The 25,791-nt window shown below is 38.3% G+C and overlaps 1 protein-coding gene across 2 annotated transcripts; it reads right to left on the bottom strand.

Annotated features, from left to right (window-relative positions):
* Window positions 1-1,341: 1,341 nt before the first annotated feature.
* On the bottom strand, window positions 1,342-23,222 carry SANBR (SANT and BTB domain regulator of CSR). 2 transcript variants are annotated; one of them, XM_021527499.3, is made up of 21 exons: window positions 23,008-23,222; window positions 19,600-19,765; window positions 17,587-17,773; window positions 14,367-14,460; window positions 13,118-13,356; window positions 11,763-11,821; window positions 10,960-11,120; window positions 10,048-10,134; window positions 9,809-9,919; window positions 7,887-8,010; window positions 7,564-7,716; window positions 7,234-7,379; window positions 6,762-6,861; window positions 6,241-6,273; window positions 5,529-5,628; window positions 4,456-4,550; window positions 4,310-4,338; window positions 4,142-4,215; window positions 3,422-3,510; window positions 2,960-3,051; window positions 1,342-2,550 (listed from the first exon to the last, which is right to left on the bottom strand). In XM_021527499.3, exons 2-21 carry the CDS (start codon window positions 19,747-19,749, stop codon window positions 2,514-2,516), a joined length of 2,160 nt encoding a protein of 719 aa, XP_021383174.2. In that variant the 5' UTR covers window positions 19,750-19,765; window positions 23,008-23,222; the 3' UTR covers window positions 1,342-2,513. The 2 variants fall into 2 exon arrangements, with proteins under 2 accessions (XP_021383174.2, XP_021383175.2); XM_021527500.3 differs by lacking the exons at window positions 17,587-17,773; window positions 19,600-19,765.
* Window positions 23,223-25,791: the final 2,569 nt, after the last annotated feature.

Genomic DNA, 25,791 nt, shown 5'->3' on the forward strand with positions numbered 1-25,791 from the left:
TAAAATTCTATCCTTTTCTCCAAGATTTCTCGGCATCCAGGAGATAGGCACAGCTCCAGAGTGCACTAAGTTCATTTATACCCACACGTAACAGCAGGATGTACACTGTAGCCTTCCCAATAGCCCAACTGCACAAATACAGGACATCCAAGACATCCATACAGCAATTCCTAGAAACAGAATAATGGAAAGGAATTGTATTCACAGATTGTACCATTTAAACAATCTGCACTGTAACAGTGCGAAGCAAAGTTATATTTTTTTTAAACATAGCTTAGTCTGACATTTTGCATACTTTGGTCAGTTGTAGTGCAGCTCACTGAGGAATTTTTAATCCAGATTCAAAACTTGAGCAGATAAAAATTCTTTTTAAGTTCTTGTAGTTTGGAGTAGCTTTGCATTTAATGATATCCTGTTCTTGACAGATAAAAAGCCTATATGAGGATGCTGCAATTTAATCACAAATACACATGCATGATTGAGACCATCAAACAGTATCTATGGACATAGCTCTTATAAAAGCATCTATAAAAAACTCACACACTTCTTAGATTAATAATTTTTATTTCCATTAAACCAAGACAAATTTTCAAAATTAATACAAGATAAAAAGTCAAGGTGGTTGGCATGGGGAAAAAAGATAAGACTGCACATCATGTATATTATTTCTATATGCTCAAGAATATTTTTGTGTAAAACAATACTGGCATGTAGAACTGGCACTTCCCCACAGAACAAAACCAGCAGAATTTTCCTTTTTCTTCTAGTCAGTAGTTCTATGAAAATTAAACACACATACATGCAGCCTGCAACTTTCACCACAGGTTTACCATGGGAATTTGGAACAACCCTCTATCAGAAGTCACAAAATTGTAGCAAAACACTTTTTCTACTGCATTTTTCATACATGATGGGTTGGTTAATACTTTCAACAAACAACAATCAGTTTTCCAACATTGACTACAAGTGCTTCAAACTGCATTAGAACTTGCAAACAGGCCTAAGGGATTCACAAAGCCTTATTTATTTGAAAACAGATTAAAGCACTCCTGCAAAGTTACAGCTCCCACTTGATATCAAAGCCATTGAATCCAATTTTGCTTGTTGGTTTCACTGGGCTCCAAATTTGCTACAGCACTGGACAAAACACACAAGTAACACTGATTGTTTCAATAAAAATCTTCCACCTTGACAGTAGTATTTTCAAGTATTGCTATCCTAGTCTTCTAACCCTACCAAAAATCATCAAGAAACAAGACAAACAAAAAAAAGCCCAAATGGAGAGAAGAGCATTTAAACAAATCTCCCTCTCCTTACCCCACCCCACCCTCCCACCCAGGAATTTGCTGACTTAATTCCAAACTCACAATTTATTGTACAGCCAGGAGTTGGAATAAGCTTTCCCTGAGCTCTCTTTCTACCTGTTTCAAAAAGTCAGGACATGTTTCCTTGAATTCAGCCATCATCATCATTATTATTATTATTATTATTGCCATTTTCTCTGCTAATATGCAACATATTTTTTAGGCAAGTTATTTCATTTTGGTAGCCCTGGATTTGTGGTCTATTGCTCCAAATATAGAACTTGAAAGTTCATCTGACTTCTAAACAGTGTTAATCAGGCAGGTTTCAGGGAGTAATTAGACCCAAAAGATCTACATCCACAAGCCTTTGCAATGATACATCTGTGTTGAAAGATGCAGCGTTACTAATCTGCTCAGAAATTTAGTGGTATAGCATCAGTTAGAGAATGAACTGCTTTGCATCACAAGGTTTGGGTTTTAGAAGGGAACAAAGCATTGTCCTGTGCAGGAGGGGTCAGGAATGGGGATGGGTACAGATTTCATTTACAAGAAAAGCAAGCGGTTCACATGCAAGATGCAATGCTGCACCATCACAGCACTGAGAGCATCTTTGGAGGTCTAATCCCTACCTGCTACCCACCTTCAGAGGAGTGGGAGTTGTGTGATGTACACAAGGAAGCCTCAGAACTGCATAAAAAATTTTCTAAGTCACAGGTATTTATGATGGACTTTAAATGCAAATCCCCACAAGACTGACCTAAAATGTACCATCAAATACAACACAGTATAAGTACACAACAAGACTTGGGTTAATGCTGCTGACTGCATTCAGAATTCAGTAGTCTTGCTTTTTCCTTTTCAGTATTTCTAGCATACAAAAGGCATATTTGTATCTTCCCTCATAAATAAAGTTAGTCTGATAATTTAATTTTGTAGATTTATAAAATATCTTCTATGCAACTTAACACAATAGCAAAAAAAAAAAAAAAAAGCAATCAAATTTAACTTTATCCAATAATATATTTACAATAAAATAAGTACAGACCTTATTGGGTTTGCATTCATTTATAACACAAAATAATTTACAAGGCTTAAAGTAATAAATAAGTCACTGGAAAGCTTTCAGAGATGTGCATTCTCAATATGTCAGAGTGCAATGGAGTTTCAGGAAGCAGTAATGAGTTCTGGCTAAAGCATGTCCATAACTCCTTATGTCGGACGGCCTTGACCAAAACGGTTTTTTGTCCTGAGTTAAAAACACATGAGAAACATATTTACATTATTAATGTATGTTTTTTTACATTATTAATGCAGGTTTTTGATGTGTAGGGTTTTTTTTTGTTTTGTCCTACAAGTTGGACAAATAACAAGCTAAAAACCTTGGCTAACACTTTTCAGTTTTTTGTCATTTCCCAAAAAGAAAACAATGTTGGAGCTGTGGTGAACCTCCCCGCAGCATGGCTCCAAGAGTTTCATTCTCTACTGGGAGACCAAGGGAGGCTTCTGTACCTCATACAGCTTAACTCGGTGGAAGCTGATCCATAAGCAGTATGTGAAATTAAGCATGTTTTTCTTTAAAATACTTATTTAAAGCCCACCACCCTCCACACTCCCAAAATCCATGAGTTTTCCTTGCTTTTATTTTAAAATCTTACCTGGGATTCTTCTCAGCATTGCTTTGACGTGCACTGACCTGTGCTGAGGCTTTTATCTGAGCTTCAAGTCTAGAATAAATGCCTCCTGCATACTGGAATCCAGAAAAAAAAAAAAAAAAAATCAAGTTTTGACATGATTTCAATGTAATCAGTGACTTTCCATAAATATCACTAATATTCAGCACAATCTGTGGCATACTTTTGTCCATTACATAATCCAGTATTGATGTTTTTAAATCCATTCTATTTTCCATGAGCAGTTTTTTAAAGCAGCAAACTTTAAATATTATTTTAAACTCCAAACCTTAAAAAAATCACGCTTGAAACAAAATTAAGATTGGTAAAATTAATTCTATAGCTTAAGTATTGAATAGATGTTATTTTCATTTGTGTTTAATATTTTTGTTAACCAAGGTTCACTTCAATTCTGCAAACACTACATTTTGCCAGGACAAATCTTACTTCTTTGCTGTCTTTGGACTTGACTCGATCAAGGTCTCCTAGTCGCATTTTTATTAAGTGCCCTGTGATCTCAGACATTCTTCTCTGATCTGTTAGAAATAAGGAAGGATATTTAGAACAAAAGTTTTTCTTTGCTATTGAACACAAGCAGGATTAGACAGAGACTTCAGTGATACTAGATTTTGTAATTTTTTTACTTCATATAAAAATCTTGAACAACCAGGCTCCTAAATCCTGATGTAGCCTCAGCAGCCTTGGCAGATACCAGAATCAGCCTGAGGCACTACACCGAGATCAAAATCTCAGGAAATGGTTTTGAAGCAAAAGTTTTTTAAGCAGCAAAATCACACCAGAGTTTCAGGAGAGATTAAAAAAGGCAGAACAAATTAATCTAATTCTGAATATTTTTAGTCAGAAAGACTGAGAAAGATATGGAAGTGGATGTTTCTCTGTTTATCTGCACAGACAACAAAGGATGCAGGAAAAAATAGCTGCATAATTTTATAATTATGAGATGACACAACTATAATCTCTGTAGGTTCTGTGCTGACATTCCAAATAAAGCACATAAATCACACAAACACCCCAAATCCCACTGCTGTATCCGAGATTAAATTCACCCAACAGGGATGTAACTAACTGAATTTTAAGAAAATTAGCTGGATCACTTTCTTTGCATAATGTTAACTCTATGAAAGTTAAACTCATGCAAGAACAGACCATCTTCTCTTTGAGCATCTTGGTTGTATCTCAGGGACCTGGAGGCATCCCATTTGTTCTGCTGCATGCTCACACTGCAAGAGAAAAGTACACACACCCTGTTATCAGGAACAGCTTAAAAGAGGGACATACTAAAATGTGTTCTCAAGGGCTTTGAAAATTACTTACATGAATGGAGAAGCATCTCGGGAACTTGACTGTTGAAGAAAAAAAGCCAACACATTTAATGTGGTTTTCTAAGGTCAAGTCCAAAACTTAAAATTCCTCATTTTTTAAGCTAGCCAGAGAGCCTGGATTCACAGCTGTGATTTTACCTTATCAGATGGCTTCTCCCTTTTCTGAACACTAGGTGAAGAAACTGCTTTCTTTGGGTGCCTGTAGGATTTCTTTAATTTCTCCTTTCTTCCTGCTAATGGAAGAAATGTCTATTCATACCCTCAGATACTTGGAATTTCTCAACTACAGAGCTACTAAAGTATTTTCCCCCTCTATTTCTTTTCAAATAGTGTAAATCAATAGTCTGTTTTTCTTTTATTACTGTTGCAGGCACACTGACACGCATTACTCCAATGCTTTTCTATGAGAAATATACAGAAACTCGAGTATGCATTTAAAAGCCAGAGTGATTACACATAACAGCATACATTTTTTACATCTAAGAATTAATGCACATACAAGCTACACTTTTTACCATATTAATTCAATTACTAAATTCTGAGCCATATAAGATCAGACAAGTTTAAATTTAAATTACAAAATTTTATTTTAAAATGTATATATTTTTTAAAATGTGAACAATTCCAATCGCCTTTTGCGTAACAACAAAAAGAACAAATCAGATTCATTCTCTTCCAATGAATCATTAGTAGGGTGAAAAGGAGAAGCTGCTTTTTGGCTTTCCATGTTTCTAAACCCATTAACACATTAAAAAATGAGTAAGTCTTTTTAGATCATATAAAGCTTAGCTTCAAAGCAGACACGATTTTTACTATATTAACCAGTCATTCCTCTGTGTAATCAAAAGACAAATATGCAAAATTTTTTTTGCATTTAAAAGCAGTCATGTAATTGCTGCCTTTTCTTCCAACATTTATTACATGAAATCTCATTAATTTGAGAGTTTCCTGCAAAGTAAGTGCTAGATAATTCCAGGGAGTTCTCAGACATGAATAGCTGCAGCTTTTCTTGTTTGCCAGTGACTTTTGATGACACCAAGCAGTGGGGTGATTTGTATCTAACCACAGGAAATCTAGAGACAAAATTCAAGTAACTTGAGAGTTTTATTTTTTAAACACTTAATATTCAAAGTCTGCTTACAAAGGACTTCTGTAGCCTCAAATCCCTATCTGATAACTCCAGAGAGGAGGACTGTAGAGACTTGAAGTACCTGGTTTCTTGCACACTTCTTCTTCATCCCCCACTTCATCCTCTGTGACCTCTGAGCCTGTGGTGTACTCCTCCTCTTCAGATAACAGTGATTGCTGCTTCTAACCAACACCAGGAGAAGCCAGAGATTAAAAGTGAGGCTGTGTTTCTATTAAATGATATATTAAATTTGTCTTGCAGGTGCTGATATCCAGCATAGTTCCCTATCACAGTGACCAAAGAGTATGGAATTCCAAATCAATAGGCACAGAATTGTGGAAATGTTCAGTAATGTGATGTTTACATTGTTTGAATATACACATTTATCTAAATAAGTGATAATGAGTGCCTAGTAATGAGAAATGATGAAGCTTAACAATGAAGACGTGAAGCACCTCAGACCAGCCCAGAGAGACACATACTCAAAACCTTGGATTTTGATTTATGTTTCTGCCAGACTAAAAAACTATTAATAACTGACACATGCAGTGCTAGTGTGGCTTGTTACCATTTACAACAACATTCAAAGGAATTTCTCATTTCTATTAAGAACAAAGTAGTACTTCACACTTACCATACTTTCTTGTAACAACTGTTGCTATACTGCAACCTCCAAATTAAAGCAAAAAAATAAATTTTTGTCTCATTTATTAGAAAATAAGACAAAAATCAAAGCTAGTTCTTTGCTAGTACAGAAGAACAAATATTTAAAATTAGTAAAATATTTTACTAACCAGCTGCAAAGTCCAGTTCTTCAGAGATAAAAACTGTAGTTACAAAGAGAAAAAAAGGCATATAAGAACTAATAATATTTCAAATTAAAAAGTGATAGAATTCTAAAAATAGGAGTGGTATGTTACAGTACAGCACTCTACACTGGTAACTTCCAGGCCTCCTCCCATCTTGAGCTCTGCATTTTGGTGGAATGATTAAACTCAAATAACTTGAAAACCACTGACCAATTAAATGCAGTCAATTAATGTATTAGTGGAAGCAAGCTTAGCATTACAAGTATTTACAGTTGATTTTTTGATCAAAAAATCAGTCCAGGATCAGGAGGGAAGTTATGTTCTGAAATATTTCCAGCAGATATGGGAAAAGCTTTGCCTATTCACCAACCAATTTTTTTACCATATTTTGTACCTATGTCTTAGTCCAAAAATGTAGGGGGTTTATTTTTATTAAAAGTTGTTCAAGAACTTCTTCAAAAAATCCTCATTATTAGAAGAAAAGAAGGAAAAGCATCAGCACTCACAGCATTGATTTCTCCAGTTTTGGGGCCCCATGGTGCATTTGGTTCTACAAGCACATCACATTCAAGGCCTTTGTCATCACCGAGCCCAATACCAGAATCGCTTAGAAATACATAAAGCAAAAATAAATATTTCTATTCCACTGCTTCAGTATTAGTCTCAATTGACTCAACATGTATCAAGAAAGCAGACAGACCTCTGAGTCAGACACATAACATCTTAGCAGCAAAACATTAAAATATAAAAATAGCAATGAATGCTTATGGAGGTTGAGTGACAAAAAGCCTGCTTGAAAAGTGAAAGGAGAAAGTACTTGTTCTTCACTTACCAATTTCCAAGTAATCAATCAAAAATAAGTTACCCTTAGAAAGTCCTATGACTCATTTTGAAATGGGAGAGAACACCAAAGTAACAAGCGCACATGTTCACTGTTGAGGGCTAAGTTATTTCAGTAACACAATACAATGTTCTTACCTATTCTCATCCTTAGTGAAAGGAACAACTATAACATCTCTATGATGCAGCAGATCATTCAAGATCTGAGCAGTTTGCAATGGCAAAGCATGCCCCTCTTCACTTTCTGGAGGTAATTCCACCATATGATCCCTCACTTTGCAGCCCTGCAATACACAGAGGCAGAAGGTCAAATATTGGAGTTCATGGGAAGAACTGATTCCAGTCAGTATAATAACAAAAGTTTAACTTCTGAATTTCAATCCTTATTTTAGAAAAAGATCCATTTTCCTAACATACTGTTGCCCAGCCCACCACATGCTTTGCTCTTTTAAAGGAGAGCTGAAGTACCTTTGGGAGGGTTGTAGGGTCAAACCGAAGAACTTTTTGGTTACAACAGGGATACACTCCTGTGCCAGTTGAGCCCAGAGCACTCGCTACACCTGGATAAAGAACTGGCTGCAAATGGTACTGGCAGTGGGAAAATTCAGTGCACAGGAAAGACTACATCAGCAAAAAGACAGAGAGTGAGAGGTGAGATGACCTATGGAAATAAAAATTGTGCACTGTAAAGAACGTGCACCTAGCTTTATTAGCAAATATTATCCAAACTGCTTTAATCCCTGCTTCACCCCTCAAAGTCACCCACCAGAAGCCAAGTGAAATTACCTAACCTGGTTACATCTTGAGCAGGTCAACCAGTTGACGGTCCCCCAAAGACGCCAATAAACATCCCGCCAGGATTTCATTTCCTCATGAAGGCCAATTAAATACTCATGCACTTCCCAGGTTTTGTCTCTGAAAAAGCAAAATATCAGTCTTGACTCTGTTTTGATCCTGCTACCAGAACCACAAGGTGGAGAAAGAGCAGAAAACACACTGGTGAAAAGGCTCTAGTAGTTACAACAGGAGGGATGCAATTTCAGACAATAATTACTAAATTCAGAGCATGACAGAATAGACTTTATTCTTTCAGAACATCTTAAACTTACTCATAACAAAGAATTACAGCTTGATTCATCTCAAGATCCATACACTGCAAATTTACAAGCTAAGATAAACATTTTCTATCTATTAAACTGTATTTCTTAGCTAAGTAATTATTGTTGCGTTATCTGTAACACAATAATGTTACAATAATTACGTAGCTAAGAAATACAGTTTGAAAACACATGCTCATGCCCTTTTGATGAAGGTACATACCTGGCAGTTCTAGTATTAAAAATACAGGCCTTTGTTCCTTCCTTGTGATCAAATGAGACACACCTCTTCAGAATTCAAAAGAGAATGTGCAACTTGCAGTGGGGCATGTTATGTTCAGAAAGAGCAGATAAAATTTCCTCCCAATTTTAAGCCCTGGCCTGAACTATTTTTATTAAATGTGTGCCTATCCTAGACTAAGCAAGTAGCACATCCAGTTGGGAAGTCAGTTCTAGGCACCACTAGAGGACCAATAAATAGAAACCTATTTTTAAATCATTAAAGATAGAAATGTATTAGCTCCTAAGCCTGAATTCATTAGTGGCCAGCATCACTTCTCAATAAACATATTCTGTGTAGCAAAGCATCACAAGTAGCACAGGGCAAATAATTAGAATCTAGATAATCCCCTGAGTAATTTTAAATCCCTGTACATTTATCTTCTGGGAATTGCAGAGCAGCCACATAACAGCTTAAGTGAAGTAATACAATTAATGAATTTTATGTGACTAATCACCAATGATCTTAAATAGGTCAGGACAGGGGCACAAGATTTGGTTCTATGTAGATGCTAGGCAGAACGTAACTCCACACCTTGGAATAAGTGGTGGGAGCTGATATGGAACTGTTCTGGTTGTTCTGAACAAAAGGGATCTGATGAGAAAGGTCTTCTGTCATTAATCTCCCACCATCCTCCTTAAAATGGGCATGTGGGGAGGGAGGGAACTGCAGCTCATCATGGACTGATCTCCATTAACAGGAGAATCCAGCTGTTCACAGTCATGGAGACAGAATTAAATTAAACATTTGTGCCAAATGAATCAGGCTTACATACATAAAGGTCCTACAAGCTCCTCTGACAAACACTTCAGGAACAGAAAAACAACTGGCAAAGTTTATTTATAGCAGCCTTTAAGCAGGTTGAGCATTTGATAGTACAAAGTCAGATTAGGAAACAATATTTAGACTTTCTTTGCTGGCATAGAGGGGTCTATCCTTCACTAAAAACCCTTGCAGAAATGCAGCACTTTATTCAATCTGCCATCAACTGCATACATCTTAAAGCCATCTGATGAAAGAATTAGCTGAGTATTTTCTATTTAAAGCAGTGCAACCCAAAAATAGCCCTCACAGTAATCATGGTTGCAGTTTTCCCATTTCCATTCAGCAGCAGCAGCACTGCTGAATGAATTTCAGTAGAACATCATCATAATCACATCCCTCCTGTTTTATTTTTTGCTAGGTAACACAATAAGAATAGTAAGAAGTTAAGATGCTTCATACACTCTTCACATATCTGTGACTTAATTTTGTAATGCATCTTAATATGCAGTACTTCTAAAATCACCCAAAATCAGAGTTGAAGAAACATTTTACATATGTACATATTCACTACCTTATATGAACATAGACAATATTCCCATGTTGGTCTATGTGGATTTTTCCTGGTACACAAGGAATTCTCCTTTCAGTTTCTTTGGTTAGCAACTTTTTACATAAACAACACCTAGATAAAAAAAAAAAAAAAAAAAGAAAAAAAAGACAAAGAAGGAAAGAAAGCACTGGAGTAAGAGCAGGGCTTCTAAGAACAGGGACTGTCCTTGCTATTGAAGCAGCCATATAAAAATGTAATACCTGTATAAAGTTGCTGCATTTCCTCTAGAATCTGGATTTACATACTCCGGATCAAAGAGTCTCTCAATCTTCTTGCAGAAAAGTTTACTATTAATGACAGCAACACAGCTTACCCGTTAGAAAAAAACCTGAAAATCGCTGTATGTATAGTGAGATTAACAATCACATTCTGACAAGCCCAGTCACTCACAGAATCTAACTTTTAATATAATTTTCCTTTAAATTATCCTCTCAATCTCATGTTTACACAAGTGTGACAAAAGTGATATTTTGATTTTTTTCTTTATTAAAATGCTTTCCAATATTAACTGCCAACTTCTACCTTGACTAAAAAACCTTGAAATAGTGAATATTGCTGTGAAGCTGCACTTCATTCTAAGATTAAGCCTTCATCCCTACAGACTAAAAGCCTCCCTGACTTTCACCTTGCTTGTCTGTCAGTCTGCACTCCAGTAACTGGCCCTTATCTTGATACTAAGCTGGGATCCTGATGTGTGAAAGAACATTCCAGCACAACTATTCAGGCTCCCAGCCATCCTGAATTCTAAGTCCACACATCTGAGTTCACAGGATGCTGAAGCCAAACCATTTTCTACAAATTAGGAGCATGTCATCCCATAAAAGTTTTCTCCCCCTAATCCTTGTTCCCATGTGAGAATTCATGAATAATTTGCCCATGCCATGCTGCTAGTGTGGCCTTTCCATTTGCTCATTTCCTGTAAAAGCTCTTTCTTCTTGCTTATAATTTTAGTATAAAGTTCTGAAGTCACACCATTATATTCTGCATTAAAAATACATTCCATAAGAATATATATAATATATAATTTCAAACAGCACAGTCATAGCTGTAAAGAAATACAATCCCAAAGCTCAACAGCACTTCAAAGGTGTATTATAGGGCAAAAAAGTTACCTCTTAAATTTGTCTCTTTTGTCCTTCAACTCTTCCACCTCATTGTGCCTGAAGAGATCAGCAATGCGTGTAACAAGATTAGCATTGATACAGTTCATGTTACATGGCGTGGCTACAATAGCATTCATATTTTTGTGACAATAATGAATACATTTCTCTACCTAGGAAAAAATAGAAATATGAATGTTAAGGAATTCTGGACAACAAAAAAAACCCCACACTAATTGCTTCAAGACTTATTTTAAGTGTAGTGTTTTGAAAAACTATTTCAGTTTGACTTCAAAATAAAAAACAAGCCTCAGATTTGCCTTAAGTTGATCCTGAATAACACAACCTAGTTTATGTTCTCCTCCAAAAAATTCAGTAACTTTCCAATTGCTTGTTAAAATAGAACCACAAAACACATGGATCTCAACTTCAACACTAGAGACTCACAGTGCTTTACTGTGGGTCACTCCAACGACAGAACTTTTGACAAGCTTTTCAACCAAGTCAGCAGCTATTCCTTATACAGAGCTGGAAAATCAGATCCTAAATTGCAGGCATATCATTCAAGCAAAAAAGGATATAAAACAAGCCCTCTAGATCACACTATCACATTTAGAAATAACATACTCTTTATTGTATTGAGATTCTGCAAATATTGGATTACTGCACTGAATAGAAGTAGTGTTAAAAATCTCAAAATATTCTCATTGCAGTACCTGTTTATGTAACAGCTAAAGCACAACAAACAAGCTGTTAAGACATCTGGTAATTAACTGTGCCCTCGTGCCAGAAAATCAATTTTTCTTAATACTTACTAATGAATCCATCTTCAGAAACTCTGAAGAAATAAGGATTGAGATGACATTTGATGGTTCTAGAAGGCAACAGAACAAAGGAGGAGTTTTTTACATGGATTTTTTTGTAATTTCACATCCCTCCCACTTCAAATTTAGCATCTGTGTTAACTATTATTTTAGCAATCAACTTGTCATTCCATCTTCTAGTATACAGAACCTTTAACCATTTTAAGAAATAAACTTTTGGTTTACCATTTCAGTGGCCCGAGTAGGACTATAACCTGGAAAAATTATTAAAATTGGAAACCTTATTAAAATTGGAGAAGGAATACAATGACCAAACAATTACACAAGATTAACTTCCATCTGTAACCATCACATCCAGCTGAGATTTTCTCAGCATAACCTTTGCATTGCAAGTTATAAACAAACCAAGAGAAGAAAGTTACATTTTAAAAAGTGGTAGCAAAGACTCATTAAAAAATTAAAAACTCGCCTCAAAATCCACAAAGGTCTTCTACCATTGCATTGGATTGCACTGAAATTGTAGAAAACATTGCAATTGTACCAACCGGGAGCAGAGGAGAAACAAACAAACCAGTCATCAGCATTTAAAATCTACCACTCTGTCCTTGGTCAGAAGAGGTCTGAAGAGTCATAATAAAAAACATCACGTCCCAAAATACATTAGGGCTTTTTTATTGCTTCAACTTTCAGCATGTTTCCTCAAAGCTGTCAGTGCTGGCAAAGCAGAGCCATCTGCTGAAATGACCAGAGGATGTCTGTTGCAACACTCTTCTAACAATTGATGATGCCTTGTTAAGGCTGCCCTAGAACAGAGACTAGATGGAGCTAAAGAATAAAGTAGGGATTTATTAAAAGGATCTCCTCAGTGGATCCATCTTGGGCAGCACAAGAGCCCAGCCAGGGATGCACCCCAGGTGAACCCAAAATGGTCACAAAAATGGACGACCGGTCATGGGGTCTCTCACTTTTATAAGTTCTGCTCCATTTGCATATTGGAGCTAATTATCCAGTTATAGCTTTAGGTCATGAAGTCCCATTCTTCTTGTTTTTCTCTCTTCATTCCACCATTGTTTATGATTTTGGACCTGAGATTTGGATCATTTGTCCTTGGTCCCCAGCTAGAGAAGGAATTGTTTTGTCTCCCTACTCTGTGAAGAGAGCTCACCATCCCTTAATACCATACCCATACCATACACTACAGCAGCACAGAATCTGAAAAATATAAAAGCTAAAATCTGAGGCGCCACTGACAACAGTCAGAAACAGACTGAGGCCAAACTGCATCAAAACCATTCATCTTCAATTAGTACAGAATAACAAACCAAAAAGAAATTATCTGCTTTTACCTAAAGTAGGTATTTCATTAGCCTCAGACTTCTTGGAGTTTCTTTTGACATATCTTATCAGCCAGTCAAAGATGTGAACATCACAGTGCACAGATATGTCCACCTCCTCCCAGCGCTGGGCATCCACTGACAAATACTCAGCAAAGTATTTCATCTCTGAAATCAAAAGATCTCGAGGACATACGAAATCTTCTTTGAGGTTTTTGGCTTCATCGCACACATGGATCACCATATTTGGCCTCCAAAGGAAAAAAGCCACAAAGCAAATTAGGAGTCTAAGCCAATTAGGACACAAAATCCCAATGACAATCTCCAACTCTGGGTCATGCATTGCAACACTGATGTCATCAACAGGGTTTTATTAAGAGAGGGAAAACAAATTGCAGTTATTAACTATTAAAAGAAACTGTTGTTGGACATATGAAGAAGACAGAGGCATATCATCTACAGAAAATCAGAGAGATTTAATTAAGGGAGCTGAAATAGAAAATTTGTAGCTCCATTCTCCAATTTTGTTACCTGTTTGTTATAGGCTACTACCCGAATTACATGGAGAACTTACTTTTTCTCCCTTCTCAATTTTCTTCAAAGAATAACCAGATATAGATGCCTAAATTACTGAGGCACCAAGGACAGTAACACCAGTTTTCATCAGTGGAAATTAAGATTTGGTTTATTGTATATTAAAAAAATTTCTATTACTTAAGAAATGCTTGAAGCTAGAATTAGTAAATGCTGTCTCTACAGAGAGATGCTCAGGTTTCAAACAAACATTATTCTTTGTGTAATTATATAGTGTGGAAAACAGGGATATGTGATAGAATAAAAGTGACCTGGATGGCTACTGGAATTAATGAAAAAATTTTTCATTTGCAGCTCTTTTCCCGCCTTTACATAGGACAAATCTATGTTCAAGAGTATTTTTAAAAGTGTAATCGAGCATCAGTCTTGTTTCACTCCTTTATAAAACCAGGTATGTATCTCATTCCTGCCACAGCAGTGATCAATCACCCAGAGGAACACAGATTTATAAATATCTTATTGCACACAACAGATTCTCAAACCAACTCCTTGAATTTCTGCAGCAATAGAAGGTTTCCAAACTTCTTACAGCATTTATAAGGCTGTTTCCAGTTGTTTTCTTTCTGGTAGTAGATAAATTTCAGCAATTTAGATATATTTCTGTCAATTCTATGACAGAAATCATATTCTATAATCCCTGACATAACAAACACAGAGCTCTTCTTACCCCTGGGTTTCATCAGTGCTTTCTCCACTGTTATGTACAGGATCTTTCTCAGATTCTGAAGAACAACTCCTTGTGGAGGCTGCACTGGGCCTTCCTTCAATGTAAGGAAAAAAAGGCTGCATTAGAACAAAAACTCCTGATCTTTTGCTCTTCAGCATCTTGGAAATGCAACTGAAGTATGGCTGTCATGGTGGAGGAATGGCACAGCTAGCAACAAAAAGGGCTACTAAACAATCCAGATTCCTGCTCCGAGTACCAGCCATGGGAGCTCACAGCAGCACATTTGCTAAGTTGCCCAGACACTTGGCTACAGATAATTTCTGGCTTAACACTAAGCATGAGACTCACGGCCTTGGGCACTTCCTTCTGGGAATATGACCTCTTCCTTTAGCTCTCCTGCTCTGCTTTGTGGAATGTGGCTTCTAAGACCCTGCCACACCAAAGCTTCTGCTAGGACATAAGTTGAGACCAATGCCACTCCTTACCCATCATGTGCCAGCTTTGGAAATAAGCAGCTTCTAAAGAGAAGCACAGAACACTCTTAGGATGTGTTTGTTTTTGCCAGATTTCTCACACAAGTGGCTTAAACCAGCTGAGCATATCAAACAATGTTCAAAGAGTGCAGACCAGGAAATTTGCCTGGTCCTCGAGCTACATCACTAAGGTTGTTCCAGGAATAAAGGACAGATGCACTTCAAACAGTTCGTCTTCACAAGGTTACTACAAGCAGTGGAAAGTACATACAACAACCTAGTGAGGTTCGGGAGTTCAGCCACCAAGCCCACTGAGCTCTGGATCAAGGGTTAAAGCAATGACTGTCATTTCCAGTTATGAATGGATTAGTGCAATGTGAAACTTCAATAATCTTGCTTAGAAGTCAGAAAGATCATTATCATTTTTAAACAATGGAAGGACACATATCTGCCTTCCACTGAAAACCCTAAGGTGGTGATTTTCCATGGTTATGCCATTCTCTCAGATTTTTGGGAGATCCAGAAACATCATCGCCCTCTTGAGTAATGTAAGAGGCTAAAGAAAATTAAGACAGACCTCTTTGTCTAATGGCTAAACAACTGCAGTAGACTGACAGCAAAAATGATATGGTTCAGAACACAGCAGCTAAGCTCTTCAGGAAAGCAAAATAATTGCTCCAGAAGCAGAAGAAACTAAACTTTCTCCAAAGATGCATCCAAAGGCCTTGCATAGTTAAGTTTTAGTAAGGGCTTAATAGAGGAAGCAGTTAGCAGAAGGGGAAGATTCACTCCCAGCAAAACCCTGGAAAGGGTTGCTCCAGCCACAGCTTTCTGGGCAGCCATCCTCACTGCAGGCAAAGTGGGAGTCCTGGGCATCAAAGTTGTGAGTTTTAAAAGAAGGGACTGTGGAACAGTCCCAACTCTTTTATACATGGTATAAAAGAGTTCTGCCTGCAAACACATTAACAAGTCCATTGTGAACACAGTCATTTATTGAAGGCAATAATGCTGACAAGAATATGCAACATAGCCAAATTAATGGGGACATCTGAACTTCACCATACATGGGTTCATATCTTTTTTTTCCTCCCCTCCAAATATTACAGAGTGATTAACCTTGCAACAAATCCTTTAGGTAAAAGGCAGTCCTCTGTGCTTGTTTACTGTCATGAGATGTAATCAGAGGGACTTATTAGCAGTTTGCCTTATAATTACCAAGTATTAAATGAACTTTTATAATTCAGCCAAAACCAGAATCCAGCTCAGAATGAGTATGGTCCGATTTGCCTTTTCTTGCTGTTACTCATGACTACAAATCACTAACAGGCCCAAAACTCTTGACCCTAATCAGCTAACGTGAATAAATCCACTAGGAAGCAATTAATTAAACCAAAAACATTTACAAATAGGACTGTCTCAAATCCCCAATTCTGAAATGTAGATGTGCCTCACAAATACTAAGAAGGTGAGTTCACCCAAGCCTTTGAGAAGAAAAGATCAATTACCTGATTTCATACCAACAAATTACACTCAAATGTTTTATCCAAAGTCACAAATAAAACAGAATAATATCAGGCTAGGATCTTGTCAAAGGAAACATTACATTAGTGGACTTGACTGCATTAACACTCATTGCATCTATTACATTTTTAGAAAGAAAACATGCACTAATTGTCTTAGGAATTCTAGAAGCAGAATTAGCTTGTTAACTCCCTCCTGGGAAGCTGTTAATCCTGTAAACAGGGACCTGTGGGTGCCAGCAGCATTCATCCCACATCAGGCATAGAACCACATGATTGAAAGCTGATGGAAAGCACTTCCAGTTTTGACCCTCCATGTACAGTTTTCCAGTGTCATCCCTTGATTAGAGTTATTAAAAACACTTTGAATAAAGGTCAACCAGGTGTTTATCTACTGCAAAGAAAATCAGTGAAGGACATTTTAACAGCTGTTAAAGCTGCAGCGAAGGACATTTTAAAAGAGAATATGTTGTTTAAACACTTCACTGTCATCTTAATTTTTAACACAAATTATTTATTCATCATTGAAATTTCTCATGCAAATACATTTACTAAGTTCTAAAGTCACTGGAACATCTCTGTACTGAAAATCAGAGAATAACACACACATTTAATTACAACTTCTGACAGAAGTAGTACAAAAGGAATTGTTAACAATATTTAATTGTGCTATGATTGAATTTACAATTATTTGGTTTGGTCCCCTTCTGCCCAATAATTACTAGTACACATAATTGACTAAGACTCATTTTTTGTCACCTCAAGATTGTCTTGAAGCAAAAAATTAGCTACATTTTACTCCAACTCCTCTGTACCTGTCCATTGCAAAGACAGGGCTTGTAGTTAGAAGAGGAAGGTTTGCCCTCAAGGGATCACCTCCTCAGCTTCCTGCAGCTTTTCTTCACAATACTCTCCAGTTATTTTAATAATGCTGCTTAACATGACTGCAAATGGCTGTAGGGTTAACAGCACACCATCAAAAATCCTAAACAGAATTCAGCAGAAAGATTTATGCCTCTTGGAAGGACAAGTGACCTAAAAATAACCAAGCAAACATTGATTCTAAAACGAAACTAATGGCAAGTGCCTTGTTGTATACATTATATTCATACTTAACCCTCCAAAGATGAATAACTATCATTCCTGGGTGCACTTAACCACTCAGGACAGAAGCATGCACACACTGATTATCAAAGCCAATATAGTTCAGAATGACTAAAAACATACCAGTTATAGTAATGGAATCCTGCCCAATAGCAGGCTCCTGAAATTCTGTCTGTGAATCGAGCAAGGAGGATTTGATGTACGTAGCTAAAGTTTCCACAGGACTCCCACCAGCAGCCATCAGGGGATTATACTGGTTGTCAACAGGTGAACTTCCACTGCTTTTTAGCTCATCAAATCTTTTTGCACACTGTCACAAGATTAAATGATAGGACAATGAAGCAGTAGCTTTCAGCACATTTTTAATAACTATGATTTGAGATAGATACTGTATTGCACATTTTTGCATGTGAACAGTTACCAATATCAAACTCATAAATGCTTCCTATGTTGTTAGTGGTATCAGTATATACAAAAACAGTAAAATAATAGCTACCATAATTAAATACTCTGACAGAGAAAAAATAGCTAGAACTTGTTTCCTTAAACCCTGTGAGATTTTAAGCCCAGTTTTCAAAGAGAAAGTTATGGGGAGAGTTTGGATTCTCATTTTGTAACTAGTTCTTTTACATAAACATGGTCAAATATTATTAAGAGTGGCTATAGAAATGGATTTGATATTATGACTTCCATTCTAATTTGGACAAAAGGGACTGCTGCCTTCCCCTGCAATTCTCTAAACTTTCCATCCTCTGTTTTTGATGAACTAGAAGGTCTTTCCATTCTGTAAATTTGTACCAACACAATCATAATTATAGGTGTGGTTCAGAAAAGTCCTACACGGAGGTAACTTGAACATACAAATAAATTTACTTAATTCTACAGGTGCTCCTCCTGTGACACAGGTGTGGGGCCCATTAGCAGCTGGTTTTATTTATTTATTTAGGGTTGAGTTAACAGACACATCATGCCAGTGCCCCTTTGGGCCAGGGGCACACAGAGACATCATTCTGATATTCACAGTGTCTCAAATTTGTAATACCAGTCACATATGTACAAGAGATAAATAAAGGGTTGTCTGTGCTTTTATCTAACTGCCTTAAAAAGGGACTCAACATATTTGAGCCATTCAGTCTTGTAAAAACAGAGTAATCAGAAATGTACTAATCAATCATATGAACTGATGTGAGGAGAGGGCTCACTGATATTGTTGTTTTATTTGCTTAACATGCACAGTGCAAGGTGAACAGTAGAGATGCACCCAAGCACTCTGCCAAGCACTTGAAAGGTAAGTAGCATTCCACAGAAGTTTCTACACCCAATCCTTCATTCTTATGTTTGAAATACAAGGTTACAGCAAGGCCCAATAGCACTGCTATAAATGTGAGCTGACACACTTGATTAGGTTTGCAAGAAAGTCAAGACCACTGTCTTGTTTTCTTTCAGCTTTGCTGAATCACTAGGGCAAAAGACATTTTTTCTTAGCTTACACCCTTTCAAGAAATGAAAAAGTCAAAATTATTATTTAAAAAAACCATATTTTACCAGGAAATTCAGCAATCCAGAAAGAGAAGTGAATATACAGAGATTCTTCCAACTCTATTCCAACCAAAGAAAGAAAAATCCACACTTTGTAGGATCAAAAAAGAAGCAACTGCACTCCCTACCTAATAGAGATCTCGAATCCCTCCTTGTTTAGAGTTTTAACAACAGGCATAGAGAGTTATTAGGTTTCCTAGTAAGGATACTACAACCTGCACAGGGTTAGTGGGTACTGACATTCTTTCCATCCAAGTCTTAGCTATTGAGTTTAGAATGCAGTAGCACAACTACCTTTGTTTTAAGTCCACTTTTTAATTTTTCCTTTCCAGTAACTTTCATTCTTATTCTGTATAAGTTCTAATGAAATACAATGCAGAATGCATTTCTCAATTTCAGTGCTCAGGTTCTGTAGAAACAAAACAAAACCCCACCTCCTTTCAATCTACTGCTCATTTAACATTTTCAGTTAGGTGCAAATTACTTCAAGAAAAGAAAAAAATCTTAACTTCAATTTCCCTCCCTCTCCCCAAGAAAAGTTTTCTTCATCATAAAGCATTGTTTAAAGCACACAAATTCTTTGATGAGTTAACTCACTTCTTTGGATGTATATCCTGGAACTAGCCTTGCCACACTGTCCCAGTTGATAGGCTGAGGAACACCAATGAGGGAACACAGGATCATATCCAAAACCATTTGGTTGTTGTCATAGGGGAAGTTATTGTTTTCTGAGAATCCACGACTCATCTTTGGCTACTTAAGCCTAGAAGAGAAAGAGTTTTCAGCAAGTCTCACTGCGTGACTTGCTAAATTTGATCTACTTTACCTGCAGCACTCCATAAATTACTGAGGAAGAGTTTACCACAGCATTAAAAGTCAAGTACTGAGGCTTTTGGACAAAATTTACATATTCTCAAAACCCTGAGGGAGAAGCAGATGTGCAAAGCACACCAAACCCAACCCAAGAGCAGCAGGTATTATCCACCTTTCCTCTGAGCTGCCTCTTTCCAGAGGAGAAATCACACCCCTGAGGGCTCTAGCACAAGAGAAAGGTTTCCAAAAATCTCAGAATAAACAGCCTAAATTACAGAGGGGCATTTGAGTGTAAATTTACTCATATTCAAATACATTTGTCTGTTCCTACAAACCTTCTACTCTCGGCTTTGGTCTCTCTGGCTCTGCCCATCTGCTCAGCACACCTGACTGCCATTATTTAGAAGCCACACGTGTTGGAGCCAGGAAACAACATCTGAATCTCGTTCAACTCTCATCCCCAATACCTGACATTCCCAATTCCTTATTTGCCAGGATGAGCAGCTCCAAAACCTCTTATTCCTCAGCTTTAAGCTGAACATCAGAAAAAAACATATAAGGACAGCAGAAAACACTTTATAAAACAGGATTACATTTAGTTTGGTTTTTTTAGTTTTTCCAAATGGATTTTATGTATAGCACCAGGGAACAGAGTAAAAGTTCAAAGTACTGATTTCGTTTATGCTGGGAAAGAATAGTGGGCATTAATTAAAGGTTTCATGTTCAAGTAAAACACAGTCAAAGAGCTCAGGAGGGATTTAGAATAGAAACTTAACAGAATTTAAAAGTCACACACAAATTTTTGACTTACAATGCAAGAATCATAGAGAATTTGAGAGAAAATACACCTAGATAACACCTGATAACTTGTTACTAAAAGCATACTATACACAGATGTTTCTTTTGCACCATCATCCTAAAAGAAAAGATGCTTAAAAGACACAAAATAGCAGCCCTGGCTTTTTTCTCCCTCTAGAAGCTGTTCCAGCCCTTCTTTCTGTTTGTTTTGTTGGTAGAAACAAAAATCACAGCAGCAGGCTACTGTAAGCTTTCATCCTCTCAAAAGAACAGCTGAATTAAATCAGAAGGAAAAAACCTCAGAACCCACCGAGAGAATTCTTTGGTTTCCCACAGTCATGAGATTTAAAAAGAAGAAAAAAAGCCACAAATCAGAGGACAAGTCCTATAGAAAATTTCATACCATTTCAGCAATCCTATCTAAATAAAATCTGCTGTAAAATATGCCAAAGAGCCAGTTTTAAAATAGAAATGTTGTCACAGCTTACACAAGCCCAGAATTCCATGTAAAATAGATGCCACTGTCAGGTAAAAGTGGATCAGTCCCTGTGTCCTCATCCCTCACCCTGAGAGCACTTTGAGGCAATGTCACTGTGTTGATTCTGTGGTGGAGACTTCTCTGTGTCAGTGTGCAGGCAGATGTCGGTAGCAATGACATTCCAGCCCCAGAACATCTCCCATTTCTGCTGTCAGGAGGAGAAATAACAGGGCCAGAACAGGTCAGCACTGGTGGCAATTCCTAGCAGTGGTTATGAAACACAGAGCAGTTCACGCTCTTCCCAGGTTTTCATCTGATGTAAACACTTCGACATGCTGTTAACCGTAAAGAACAGTAGCAGAACATTGAAAGTGGAGCTAATTACACAGATCAACCCAACCACTGGGAGTGGCTCACCAGAGTTATTCTGCACAGGCTCACACAGTCCCAATCCTGTTATTTCACCCACACAGTTTGATTCCTACCGCATGTGGACTACTGTCTCAAGTATTCCCAAACATTTTAAAATTACTTCCTGTGGACAGCCACCCGTGCCTGATAAAGACCAGCCCAGATCTCCATTTCCCACATAACAATCCTTCCCTTCGTGGTAATTTGGCAAAACTTCTTGTGCTAGCTCACACACATGGAGCAGCTGGTTTAAAAATATGTTTGGATGAGATAAGTAAGTGATAGAGTATTATAATCCCTTGGTTTCCCACCATAAAATAGGCTTAATGTAAGTAGAATTACCAGCAATGTCAATAGTCTATAAATCACCATTTTGAGGGCAAGTGTATTGGGATGATTACACTGGGCAAAGAAAGGAAGAGAGAGGGAAAACTTTTTTTTTTTTTTTTTTTTTTTGGAAAAAAAAAAAAAAAAAGAGTCTGTAATTTACAGGGAAAAATTCTGAGTGCTACAGTGGTAACATAACAAGTTTACTACACATTAACCGCATGGACCATGAACAGGCAGAGCATGAAGGGATGACAGGTGCTCTAAAACGTGATGACACATTCAGAGTGAATCAAGTCTTTGTCTCTCATACAGGTTTCTTTATTTGCTTATTCTGCACATTAAAACATGGTTCTGTATATGCTTATTACTGCAAACACAAATGAAGGAAGATAATTACAGACATACAGAAGTATTTTTATTTAGATTCTGGAAAGAGCACGGGACTCCTCTTTGCAGCTTTACACATGACATTCAGAATTTGCCTTTTCATCCTTTAGGAAACCCTGTTGGAAATATAAAGACACATGCAAGATCCTGTCTCATGCAAGAACTCTCTAAAAGCAGCAACATAAAGCCTGTAAGAAATCATATTCTTAAGAGAGAAAAAGCAACTTCTACAGATTCTCTCTGCTGTTACTGCAAGGAAAGCTCAGGTTAACCTCCTCAACTATGAAAATTGGAGAAAAAAATAGTTTCCAAATTATTTAACTCCAACCAACTCATTTGAGACGCACAGCTTAGGAAGATACGTGAGAACAGAAATTCCTATTAATACTCAGAATTCCAAATCAAATGGTACAAAGGATTCCTAAGAGTTAATTCATTATGGAAACCCACAATCTGAATAGACATTTTTATGATTTAAAGCAAATCATTAAAGTAGAAAAGAAGAATTACTGCCCCTTGCAGGCACACAGCCTGAGGGAAGGTGAAGATGGTGGGATGGGCACGAGGTTTTCATCCACAGCCCTGAAACGCAAGGAAGTGATGGTGCAGAATGAGGCGGCGGAGAGGAACAACAACTTTGCTGCTTGCCCGCGTACCAGCCAAATTACAAAGCGTATAAATTAGAAAAATAAAAACCCCTCTCAGACAATATACAAGTGCAGCAGCCTCAGAGCGGGGACCCCGACGACTCCCCGTGGGCTTTCCACCGGGATCCCTCCCGGGTTTACCTGGCGGTTCCCAGGCGCGGGGCCAGCGGGACGGGACAGGACGGGACAGGACAGGACGGGACGTGCAGGGGCGTTCCTCCTTGGGACGATCCGGGGGGGCAGCAGCGGGACGGGGGCTCGTCTCCACCAAAGGACGAGCGGGACCGCGGACGCCCCGTCCGCACGCGCCGCGCCCTCATCTGCCGGCGCCGCCCGGCCCCGCCCTCGGGGGAGGGGCGGGAACGCCGTGAGGGGTGGCGGCCCCGCCAATGGGCGCGGGGCGGGAGCCGAGGCCCCGCCCCCAGGACGCCGGGCGCAGCCAATGGGGCGGCGAGGAGCTCTCCCGCCCCGGGCGCGCGGCGGCCCCGCCTTGCCGCAGTGCAGCGGCGGCGGCGGCGCCCCTCCCTCCCCGCGCGCGGCGTCCGGTTGCCCCGGCAACGCACCGCCCCGCGCGGCGTCACGGTGACGTCACGGCGCGCCTCGCACAAGTGACGCAACCCGGCTCCGGTCCCGCTCGCTGCGGCGGGGGAGTGCCACGCGTGACGTCACGCCGGCTGGCCCTCGCTCCGTGTGACGTGACGCCGGCCCTCTCCCTCCGCTGCTTTCCGAGCCCACGGCAGTAACTCCGCTTTCCGCTGCCACAACTCACCGCAGCATTCCCGCCTGCCACCCGTTTCATATCCAGTTACCCGCAGGATAAGCTAATGCTGGAATATTGCTGCGTTATGACACCCAGTTAATTCCACGATGAATGGAAACCTGATGGTACGTCAGAGAACTGGAATGTGTTTTTTTCAATAATCTGTGATATTAGGCAGAAGTCAGAAAATATTATCAGTATTTGAGAATAAACAAAAAAATCAGTGTCTTAAATTTTACTCATTTGCTGTTCTAGAGACTGTGCTAGATCAGTTACAATAATTCAAAGGTAGTAAAACTGTCTCATTGTATTTTTCACTTCTAAAACCTCAAGACTGTGTGTTTATTCTGACAGCATAAATAATCCCTATCATTTGCTGGAGTCTGATAGTTTTGTGACTGTTGTGAAATTTAGGGAATTGCTCAAAGCAGGTTAAGAAACAGCCAGGGGTGCCCTGCACTGACATTATGCCTCTGTTACCAGTCAAACCAGTTACACCAGTACACTTGTTCCAAGGAGAGATTATCCAGCAGTTTAAAGGCTGAGCTCCATGTGGCCACAGAACCCAGGGGACAGATTTATCAGCCCAAAGCTGTTTCCAACTGCCCTGCAAAGGAACCAGTCCAAGACACTGGAGAAAAGGATGTATGTCACCACCTGTGGGCACACACAATTACTATCTGCCTTTACAGCCCAAAAATGTTCACCAATCTCAACACTTGGGCCACACCTGTATAGATAAAAATCTGGAAGGAGTTACATAAGATCATAACTTCTTGTGTAAAACAAGTACAGTTCTGCTACTATTGCACACAAGAGTATTTCTACACTGGTTTATCAAGAAATCCCTGTGCTAGTTTCCAAGTTTGCACCTCTTCTGGAAGGTTTTCACTGCCAACAGATGAGATTTGTAAGAAACTACATTTGCTTTGTATTCACCTCAGCAGCAAATTTTACCAAGTCAGAACAACCTTAATATCCCAGATGGACACTAATTCCACACAAGAAAGAGTTTTGAACCTGTGCAAAGTGGCTAATTTATTTCTACTAGACAAACAGAAGATTTAAAATTTATTTTTCAGAAAGCTGAACAAAGCTTTGACCCTGTGCATGTTCATGTTCTGTTTGCACCCTGAGAACCACTCAGCAGTGGCATGTGTCAGTAGCTCATTTTCAAGCAGAAAATGGTTGACCTACTAAACAGTATCAGTAAGATTTAAATAAGAATAAACTAATACCTTATATAAAGAGATGTCAAAGCTCTGTTACAGACTCCTAGCTCTGCTACAGGTATATAAATAACTCTGAAGAGTAGCATAAAGGTAACTTAGTATGTACAGGCCTCAAAATAAGCTGCTTGCCTAAATGCAGTATTTCAACCACCTCTCTCTTCTGATCTCCTCTTCTACACTCTGCTATTGCAGCCACATCTGCTCCTTTTGTTCTTCTGCCCTTCCTAAAGTTGTGCAAGTCTTTAGCAGCGTGTCCATGAGCCTTCCTTTCCACCCAGTGCTCATTTAGGTCTTTTTTCTGTAGCCTGCCACATGGACAGAAACAGACAGGACATTGTAGTGCGTATTTTACTTCAATAAACTTTAATACCCTTCTGCAATCAATACAATTAATTGTGAGTTAAATAACTTGACTTCAATTCCTCAGAGCCTTCTTTTCCAATTAAGGTAATTGCAAGATTGAAAGGATCAAAATTATTGTTGAGATTTACAGATACAATGATGACAGCGACTTATAGGCTAAGTCAAACAAATACAAAGACAACTCAGGTAAGAATAACCTATCTTCCTGCTAAAAGAATTGTTGTCAAAATAGTGTGACCTGGAAGTGAAAATATATTTATAGTGAAAATATATTTATCTTTCTAAAAATAAGACTTAAAACATTCCAACAACATCATGGTGTTGTCATCTCAACTTTTTCTGAGCCAGGAAACAGAAAACAGAAAAAAACAACCCAAAACAGGCAGAAAACAAAAAACTCCCTGAATAGATACTCAAAAAAAAAAAGAAAAAAAAAAAAAGAAAAATTGGGGTTTATTTATTCATTCATTTAAAGACCGTTCCTCTGATTTAAATCTTTCACTGACAGGAGAAACTGACAGTCCATTAATTACATCTCAGAACTGTAAATGAATTCCCTCCAGGGCCACA

Source organism: Lonchura striata, chromosome 3 (assembly GCF_046129695.1).
Source record: "Lonchura striata isolate bLonStr1 chromosome 3, bLonStr1.mat, whole genome shotgun sequence".
NCBI classification, from domain to species: Eukaryota; Metazoa; Chordata; class Aves; order Passeriformes; family Estrildidae; genus Lonchura; species Lonchura striata.

What these genes read in the sequence shown, in the direction of transcription:
- SANBR (XM_021527499.3), bottom strand. Translation starts at nt 19,749, where the DNA reads ATGAGTCGTGGATTCTCAGAAAACAATAACTTCCCCTATGACAACAAC. An exon ending in CAGGATATACATCCAAAGAA is followed by an intron (nt 17,774 to 19,599) that starts GTGAGTTAACTC and finishes ATCTTGTGACAG; the next exon opens with TGTGCAAAAAGATTTGATGA. An exon ending in AGAAGTGTGCAAGAAACCAG is followed by an intron (nt 4,551 to 5,528) that starts GTACTTCAAGTC and finishes TTCTTCCATTAG; the next exon opens with CAGGAAGAAAGGAGAAATTA.